Source organism: Chaetura pelagica, unplaced genomic scaffold (genome assembly GCF_000747805.2).
Source record: "Chaetura pelagica isolate M959 unplaced genomic scaffold, ChaPel_1.0 scaffold405, whole genome shotgun sequence".
In the NCBI taxonomy this organism is placed as follows: Eukaryota; Metazoa; Chordata; class Aves; order Apodiformes; family Apodidae; genus Chaetura; species Chaetura pelagica.
The window spans coordinates 4844213-4854277 of NW_009953489.1; the positions used below are offsets into that span (position 1 = coordinate 4844213).

General features: G+C 40.7%; 1 protein-coding gene across 1 annotated transcript; it reads left to right on the top strand.

Moving 5' to 3' along the window:
* The first annotated feature begins 784 nt into the window (after positions 1-784).
* TTF1 (transcription termination factor, RNA polymerase I) lies at positions 785-7478 on the top strand. Its single transcript, XM_009998876.1, has 11 exons — positions 785-1207; positions 1340-1821; positions 2550-2800; positions 3501-3686; positions 4199-4277; positions 4540-4670; positions 5188-5416; positions 5718-5807; positions 6033-6098; positions 6806-6891; positions 7318-7478. Exons 1-11 carry the CDS (start codon positions 785-787, stop codon positions 7476-7478), a joined length of 2184 nt encoding a protein of 727 aa, XP_009997178.1.
* Positions 7479-10065: the final 2587 nt, after the last annotated feature.

Sequence of the window (10065 nt, forward strand, 5' to 3'; positions counted from 1 at the left end):
GGGTTGGGGTCTGTCCCCTGGAACTGAGTGGGTTGGTGTCTGTCCCCCGGGGCTGAGTGGGTTGGGGTCTGTCCTCGGGGGCTGAGTGGGTTGGGGTCTGTCCCCTGTGATGTCTGGTACTGGTCAGTGCTGGAGACCATGTTGGGGATGGAATTCAAGGTCTTTTATTTCAGAGATGACAGAATGTTGTTTTATAGGTGTTTTCTTATGTGCTGGCTGTACGAAGTATGCCAGAAGATTCCTCCTGCCTGCTCTGTGTCACTCCACAGTTCCTCCTGTTGAGGACCAGGTTGGCTCTGGCTGCAGAGTCCACCAGAGCTGGCAGGTCCTCACTGGCCCTGTTTGAAGGTGGGCAAAGCCAGTCAGAAGCTTCTAATTAGCAAACTTAGTTTTTGTGCTGATTAGTGTAATGTTTCTTTATTACTTTTAGCTTGTTGCTGCTTCCTGCTGAAAACAGAGTTGAATATAATGAGCAGTCATTGTGTAGTTATTCAAAATCCATGTCAAGCTTATAGTTATTAAAGTGTATCTTTGTTACAGGAAGGCAGTTGTAAGGCTGAATACAGCTGTGATGCACATCTGTTTGATGAAGGAGGGGTCACTTTTTCATAGTCACTTTCCAACATTAGCTGGATTAAAAAGTAAGTACCTTTATTAAATGTTTCTAAGAAAATATTGAGTAGCTCAACAGTATTTTTGGAGGGGGTTTATTGATTTTTTTCTTACTGTGCAATGGTACATACTTGAGTAAAACTTCTCCCTTTTATTTAAGGTAAGAGAAAATATGAGAGAAGTAGTAAGTGCAGATGATTTTTTTCAAGTTCAGAAAGTTCTGAAGAAGAAGAAGAAGAGAAAACAGAAAGAATATCACCAGGAGCATCAAAATGGTGAAAGTGAAGAAAATGCAGAGCTTGGCTGTGCTTCTCCTCTGCTGTTTGATGAGAGAGCAGCACAGAGGGTTGAAGGCTCTGAGAAGAAGAAGAAGAAGAAGAAACACAAAATCAAAGGGCAGAAGAAGCAGTCTTTGTTAGATCATTTTTATGCAGGAAATGAAACTGAAACTAATGATGAAACTGGAGTGGTTGTTTCCAGAAAGAAAAAGAAAAAGATGAAATCTAAGTACAGTGGGAACATAGATGATCAGAGTGAGGAACCTGGTGTCCCAGAACATCAGCAGAATGATGAGAGTTGTCTGGAAGTGGACTGTGTTTATTTCAAACAATCTGCTAAGAAGAAAAGAAAAGCTAAATGCCCTGAAAATGATGAGGAACACGAGCTGCCTGCCTCAGAGGAACCTGGTGTCCCAGAACATCAGCAAAGTGATGAAAGTTATCTGGAGGTGGATTGTGTTTATTTCAAACAATCTGCTAAGAAGAAAAGAAAAGCTAAATGGCCTGAAAATGATGAGGAACACAAGCTGCCTGCCTCAGAAACAGGTGAGAAAAATGACCTTAAACGACCAAAAAAGAAGAGGAAGAAGAAGAAAAGAGGCAGCAGTAGCCAAGAGGTGCAGGAAGACACAGATGTGACTGTTGCTGAGTTACTGGTGTCATCTCCAGAGCAGAGCAGGCAAAAGGAAGACCCAGCCTTGCCCTCACCTGCAGAGGAGGGAGGTGCTGCCTCATCCCAGCGATGGCAAGAAGATGGTGACACTGATGATTTTCTTGTCATCAATGAAGACTCTGTGGATGCTCCTGCTCCTTTTTCCAAGCCAACTAAAGCAGCTGATGGATCTCATCAGAAAACTCCAGCACGTGCCAAAAAGCCAACCAAACACAGTGTTTCGGTCATGGAAGGAAGGTCTTCAGGATCTGAAGTAATGTAAGTTAAATTCTGGGGTTTGTTTGGGTTTGTTCCCCACCTCCAGAAATGTTTGTGCCACATGATTTGGGTCCCAGATTTTTCTTCAGTCTGTTTTATATGTCTTTTTAAAAAATAACTTCAAAAACCTTCATGTTACATTGAGATATTATGGAGACCTACTGTAAGAGCTTAGTTACCAGCACAGTAAAACTGGTAAGAATGCCACTGCCTTCAGAGTAGAATATTTTTTCCTGTTTAAAAGGGGGAAAGAAGGAATTTAATTTGCTACATTTGGTGTTAATATTGAATATGTGCATTTTTGCCAAACAATTAGTAAGGTCAACTAAAGAATGTAATGATCTGTGCAAGCAAATGCTGGTGTAAGAAGCTCTTGATGCTCTTACTGTGTCTAGAACACACAATAAAGAGCTCTAGTAAGAGAGAGATGGAAGAGTTCTGCACTGCAGGAGACATTGTGTCTTCTGTAGGTCCAGGTGTGAGAGTTTTGTGGGAAAAGTGCAGATTTTCACCACTTCAGCAAGCTCCTTGAGTATTGCAAGTGTGGATATTTGATACTAAATTATATCTATATTAAAATGCTGGAAAGACAAGGGGTTGGGTGTGTGAAATATTCCTTGTTCTTTAAGTAATGAACATGTTCATTCCCTTAGTGGTAGAGACACTAACAAAATCTTTGTTTTGGAGCTCTAGCAGTTCATTTTAATCCTTTTTTTCTTTCATATCAGGGTATCAGAACCCTTGGCATCAGAGGAAAGGAAGGACCAGAATAGTTCCTTTACTGAAATGGCAGCCTCTGATGAGCTTAGTGTGAGCGATGATGAGATCCTGAACTCTACTGTCTGTTCAGACACGGGTTTGGATATTGCAAGACAAGAATTGGAAGAGTTTATTCCTCACGTGAGGAATATATCAGACAGTTCAATCAGGAAGATGGCTGGAAGAGACTTAATGAGGTTTAAAGAGTTTAAAAAACAAGGTGAGAATCATAGCATGGTTTGGGTTGGAAGGGACCTTAGAGATCATCTAGATCCAACCCCCCTGCATGGACAGGGACACCTCCCACCAGACCAGGTTGCTCCAAGCCCCATCCAACCTGCCCTTGAACACTTCCAGGGATGGGGCAGCCACAACCTTGCTGGGCAACCTGTTCCAGGGTCTCACCACACACTAAAGAATTTCCTCCTAACGTGGCCCCTAAATCTCCCCTCTTCCAGTTTTAATCCATTCATCCTTTTCCTCTCACTACAAGCCCTTGTTGAAAGTTCCTCCTCAGCTGTCCTGGAGCTCCTTCAGGCACTGGAAAGCTGAGATCTCACATTACTGCAGCAAGGAGCAAACACTGTGCAGCTCTGCTAATCCGGGGATAGAGGGGAAGATAGTTTGGCTTTGTATCATGCCTGGTACATCCCTGGAGTCTGGCTCACTTCATTCCAGTGGATGTAATTTTCTGTTTCTCTGCTTTATAGCATCCACTTCCCAAAGCATCCACAACCCAAAACTTTGGTGGAAATCCCCTGCTCCCAGCTCTTGTTTTGTCTTTTTTAAGTTTATTTTTTTCACCTTTTGAATTCATTGATCTTCTGTTACACTTTTGCTAGAGCCTGAGTTGCAGTGCTCAAGAGGTGCTGCTCGAGGTTTCCTTTTAATTAAAAATTAAACTTTCTGTATATTTTTAGGTGTCACTGTCAAGTTTGGCAGGTTCTCCCGGAAGGAAAATGATCAAATCCGGAAAAATGTGGAAGATTTCTTAACCATTACTGGAATAGACAGTGCTGAGAAACTCCTGTTCACCTCCAGGTACCCAGAAGATAAAGAAACCATCAAGCGCCTGAAAGCAGAACACCTATTTTGTCAAAAACTTTGTGAGTATTTAAGTTCCTTCTCAAATTGAATGTTAGTTCCACAACCTGGTAAAATTCCAGTGTAGTTTCTAAAATAGCTATTTATTGAAAAGCACCCATGGGGCTGCATTTGGCAGAAAAAGGAACGTGCTGCTGGGAGTTTGTAGTTGATAATCTGTACAGTGTGTTGTTCTTGACCATCTTTGCTTGCCTATGAAGAATTTAAGAGTTTCAAATATCACCTTGATCTAACTTTGGATATCCACACACACACGAACAATTCTTCACCAGCTCTTGGCATTTCCAGTAGCAACAATTAATCTTTGTTTATTTTTTTAAGCTCCTGCTGAGATTGTCTTCAATTTATTTCCTGTGTAGTTACTGAGGTGTTGGAGAGTATGTCCTGATGATCGAGGGAATTGACAGCATGGTCATGAAAACATGTGTGGTTGGGTTTGGGAATTTGTTTTGGCTTTTTTAAGTGGCTTCACCAGTGTGAGAATGTTCCTTAAAAATGAATCTTTACCTCCTAGCTGAGGGAATACCACGACCCTGGAGGCTCATCTATTACAGAGCAAGGAAGATGTTTGACCCAAACAATTATAAAGGGAGGTAAGTGAATAATATTAAATAATTTCTGAATGGTAATATCAGTCTCTGATGTTTATTTGTAGATTCAAAATGGATATAAATGAAGATAACCTCTCCCATTTGTGCCTGATTTGACAGTTTATTCTTCTGACTAGTCCTTATCAATACCTCTGTTCTAAAATCTGGCTTGAAATGAGTGACATAGAAACACCTGTAAAGATTACAGGTCTTTTAAGATACTGGAATGGTTTGAATTTACAGTTGTGCCCATTTCCTCAACTAGGTACACGAAGGAAGAAAAAGAAAAGTTGAAGAAGTATCACGCTCTGCATGGCAATGATTGGAAGAAGATTGCTGAGATGATGTCCCGTTCTAACCTCTCAGTTGCTATGAAATACTCTGAAATCAAGTCAGGTTTGTAATTTTAAGAGAAAAATTAATTCTGTGTAAGGCAACTTGAGAAGTTGTTTTAACTGTGTGTTGTATGTGCCCTAAACTTTGGGTATAAAAAGCCCTACAGTGGATTTTTAATTTTTTTTTAATGAATTTGTGGTGGTGGTTCTTTTTTCCAGACCACTGGTTGCATTTTCATATGTGAGGGGTAAGAACAGTCTCTGACAGAAAGGGGAAAAGAAGTGGAACAAATGCAACTTTTAATGAAATGGAACTGGCATCTAAATAGATGCTTTCAGGGGAGGGTAGGAGGAATTTGGCAACCAGGTTTTAAAAGATAGAAACTAGGGATCAGTGCTATTCTTTAGCAATTAGCTTGAACTCCTCTCTCAAATCTGGTACAAAGAGTTTCTGGGAAGCATGTTAAGAAGCCAGGGCTGTAAATAAGAACAGTGCAAAGTGAAACAGTTGTTCTTTTGCCTTTTTTCCCCTGCTATTTGATGATGCATTATGCCTTCACCTTATTTTTCAATTTTAGCTATTAATTATGGTCCTTGGTCAAAGGAGGAGACCCAGAAGTTGATGCATGCAGTAGAGGAGGTGATCAGGAAAAGGCTGGAAGGGGAAGAATCCAATTCCCTGTCATCATCAGGCAAATCCAACAGGGATCTCTCCATTGACCGTGAGAAACTGTGTGAGAAACTGCCCTGGACTGAGATTGAAGCTAAAGTGGGAACTCGATACTGGAGACAATGTAAACAGAAATGGTAAGGTTTTACCTTTCCTCTACTGAGGTGTACTGAATTGAGACAGTCAAATGTGTTCCAGGGGGCATTTAATGCCATTTTGCAAAAGTGTTTGTGCCACAATGACTGTTGGGCTGTAAAGTACAGACAGGTGCAACAAATGTGTCTGAGACCAATAACTCTTTGCTGGCTGTGTTGCCTGTTCTTGCTGGGATAGTGAAGCCTGATTGCTGCTGCTCTGTGGCAGCTCTAGCATGTTGAAGACACTTCCTTGTGGTGCCTAGAATGATACAAATCTTTTTTTTTGTGTGTGTTTTTAAAGGACTACCATTTTAACAAACAAGATGACCAAAGGGCAGCAGGTGTACAGGGGGACCAAAGGATTACAGGCCAAGATCAATCTTATCAAAAGGTACAGTTCAGAGGTCCTGGAATGTTTTTGCATCTCTTACTGTTCTGAGTTGAGTGTATAAAAGTTTGCTGGGTGAGAACTTTCCTGCAGTTTCCTTCAGGTTTTGCAACTGCTCTTTCTTTGGACAAAATATCTTGTGATTTAGGAGTGGGGGAGCTGTGAGCATTAGTGAATTAAATACTTCTTCAATTCTGCCTACAAACTGCTTCTGTATGATACCCACAGGTTGTATGAAATGAAAGTGGAAGATGCTAATGAAGTGAACTGGGAAGAACTCAGTAATATTATTGGGTAAACTTTTTTTTTTTCTCCTCTTTTTATGGATACAAAGGCTACTTGAAGCAGAGAGTCTTAAAAATTCCACAAAGGCATCAAAAGTCTTGGACCTCTGCAACTACAGAAAATGTCATTTAGTTTGCTAACATATATATATATCCTTGGTATATCCTGCATAGTATTGAGCAATAAACTGCCCCAAATCTCTGAAACTTAATTTTAACCACTTCAAGCAACCCTTATTGTATTCCCAGCACATTTTGTGTGCTAAAACTGTGTTAGTCTTTGCTGCAGTCTTTGAACTTAAAACATCACTTATCACTTTGGCAAGTGATAATTAACACATAGGAAAAATGGAGAATTATAGGAATGTGTAACATTATATTGTCTCCTTCCAAACACAGTAAATGTTGAATATGAAATTACCAATACTGCAAATGTTGATACTTTTTCTACAGCACTTAATTCTTTTTCCACATGCTTTCAGTTTAATTCACCATTTCTTTTCACTAAACCTAGAGATGTATATTGGTGGGGTTCAGGTTCTCACCTTTCAAGAGGGTCTTGAAAAATTGTTTTGCTTAGGATTTGAAATCCATCCTTTCTATGTAAAGCTTTGATGTTGTTTAAGTAACATCACTCTCATGAATAGATAATTCAGGAACAACTGAACTTACAATAGTTCCTTGCACCACTAATTCTTTCAACTCTTGTCTTTTCAGAGATGTCCCTAGAGCCTATGTTCAAGCAAAATTTTATAAGCTAAAAGTCTCCTGTGTCCCTTTTTGGCAGAAAAAGACTTTTTCTGGTCAGTATCCTAGCTGATTATAATAATGAACGATTTTTTTTGTTGTTCAAGAGGACATGTATTCTGGTTCAATGCTTTCTTAGCTTCCCCCTAAGTAAATTGTCTAAAATCTCAGACTTTACACTTATTTCACTCAATGCTTTTTAAGTAAGTTTGCTTTCAGTGGCATCTTCATGCAGTCCCTGTCAACCTCTTTAGTACCTTGGCTTTTAGAAGTCTGATGACTCTGCTGTTTCAGTTTCTCTGTGCATGTTCATGTGTCTGATCCACCCTCCAGCTACTGTGATTATTATGGAAGAGTGAGGGTTTTTTTAACCAGTTAACACTGGTTAAATCATTGCTGCCTGTGAGATCCCTTTTCCCCATGGCACCAGTTCCATCACAGATCCAACTAAGACTACTTGTTTGTTTGTTTTTTTTCCAAAGAAATCATCGATTATCTTTTTGAAAAGAAACTTCCAGAATTTGAAGAAATGTTAGAAAAAAGGAAACAGAAGCAGTTCAGTTCTGACAAGTTAACAGCCAGTCAGCAGAGAACAACTTTCCAGCTCAGTGACATTTTTGATTCCAGTGAAGAGAGTGATTAATTGACTGCCTTAAAAACAATTCCTGGTCTTCATATTTAACTGCAGAGTGGATCTGGTTGAACGTGGGCACAGATCAGCAGCTGCAGGTACACAGGCTGTGCAGGTACACAGAAATGGAAAAAGTAAAGCTACTCATATCTGAGTCTCTTGTTTTATACTGAAGACTGAGGTAAATACAATTTTTGTGCCCATTTTTTTTTTTTTACCTTAATTCAGCTCTGGTTTAAGATACCTTATGAAGCATCTATGTTGCTTTCTGAATGTCTTCCACTGCTTTGTTTTCTATGGAGTTGAAAGCTGCTGTTTACCCTTTATGTTGGAACTTTTTTTTTTTTAGAACTTTAAATGGATTTAAAATTATTTAAAAGAAATTCATGGAATTGAGAAAACACTTTTGATTTGCTTTTAAATCTCTATAATAAAAAAAACCTTAAGGCATCTGTGATGATGGAAACAGCACAACTTTGAGTTGTGTTTTTTTTGATGTATCATCTTCTTAAAAACAACTGTTATTTTTGTTGTAGACTTAGACTTTTCTCCACCCTTCTAGGGAAAAGGGTTTTTTGTCCCTTACAATTCATAAATTGTAATGTCATTTCATGCTAACCAGAGCAATTATGTTGTATTTGGAATACAGAGACAAACTGGGCAGTGTATATATATATATATACACACATAGATATATTTTTATTGTGCCAAGGAGAATTTCTACATTTTAATAAGCTGAGGGATAAGGTGGAGGTTTGTACTCAAGTCATTGTATGGTAATTTTAACTGTCTAGAGAGATTATTTGTAAATTGACCAAGTAAATGTAAAAAAACCCAAACAAAGAACCACAAAACTTACTGTTTGTATAAAGTATTTGTATGGCTTGTTTATATTTTTTACCTGCTGTATTAGAAAATGATGCAAGAAAACTTGCTTTCTGACATACTGCTTTTTGATGGTCATTTTGATACATGAGAATTTCCTTTGTTGTAATGATGGTCACTGAAAATGGAGAACCTCTTGTGGCATGAAATAAAGGCCTTGTTGGAGGTTCTTCTGGACTGTGACTTGTCAGATAATTTCCTGTATTTATCTGTAGTCTGTCTTTAATCCCTCTGAAGACAAAACACTGGGATTTTGTGGGACAGGCAGGACATGCCATGGTATCAGCACTGGGGCAAGGGTAAGTTTTCCAGTCATGAGTTGAAATGGAGAGGGGAAAAAAATCCACATTCCAGTTCCCTTGCACTTAGGTCTCTGACTCTCTTCTGTTGCTGTATGGGTTTGAATATTAAAAGCTGAAGAACTTGAATTTTTTAATCTAAGTAGTTTGTGGTCTTCAATTTGTTTGTGTTGGGTGTTTTTTTCCCAGAAGATGGAGATCCTCTGCAATTTTGCAGGCCAGAGCACAAATGCTGGTGTGGTTCTAGAGTCTTGCAGACTAGATCTCACAGAAAAAAATCCTTCTGCCTCCATAATGAAATTTATTTTATCCTTTGCTTTAAAGGGCAAGTTCTGAAGTAGGACTTTTACTGATACATTAATTTTGCAGGGAAACTGCTTTTAACAAGGGCTGGAGCTGTAAACCTGACCTCTGCTGCACAGGAAAAGAGAAGTGTCCCTCTTCCCCTCAACCTGGGAAAGGCAGTAGGGAAACAATTCCTTACCTGCAACTCCTTTGGTAATTGGGTGTTGGTAATTTCTTTGCATGTGGACAAATGATTGGAGGAGGAGAGTGCTTGCTGATAATTTCCCATCCCCTGAATGCACTTAAGAAGAGATAAGGAAGCAGCTGTTCCCTTTGCCATCATCTTTAAAGGTGTGTGGGAGCACAGGTGGGGGTTTCATGTGGCTATTTGAATATTATTGAAAACAGAGCAAACTCCACACAGTGGTTTAAAAACCAACAACCCAAACAAGCAGGCTCCACAGAATGATGAGGGGAGTAACACTGACAAAGCTTTGTGTATCAGGCTGCATTGTAAAGAAGAGCATGACAGAACCTTCAAGTCTCAAAAGCACCACGAGTCCCCTGAAAACGTGGGTGATTCAAGCAGAAAAGTCGCTTCAAGCACTTTCTGTGGTGCATTTATGGCCCGAGCGGTGTTACAGGAAGAGCTTCTTGGCTGTGTGGGATTATCAAAGACTTAACGAGCTGTGTTTGCAGCACTTCAAACCTGAGCAGCGGGATGGTGGCAGCAGATGAAGAGCAAAGCCTGACTTGCCTTTTTCACCCCGTTCTCCCGCAAAGTCCTGAGCGAGCGGTGTGGGGGGCAGGTTGGAGAAAGGCACATTTTCGGTGTGATTTTCCGCGACCACCGTGCCAGGGCAGGGCCAGAACCTGGAGCCGAGCGGCTCCGTGTCTGGGCCGCAGGTGGAGGCGATGACAAAACCCGCTGGATCCGGGGGAGCTGGGGCCGCCGGGGAAAGGTTTCCCTCCCTGTGAGGAAACTCCCCCTCAGCAGGCGGGGCTGCGGCTGCGCCCGGGGTGGGTTCGGGTTCGTGCGGCTCCCGCACCTGGCGCCGCGCTCTGCCCTGCGGGCCTCGGGCTCCCGTTACCGGACCTTTAAAGGGCGCGGCCCGGGCTGCGGGGCCTTT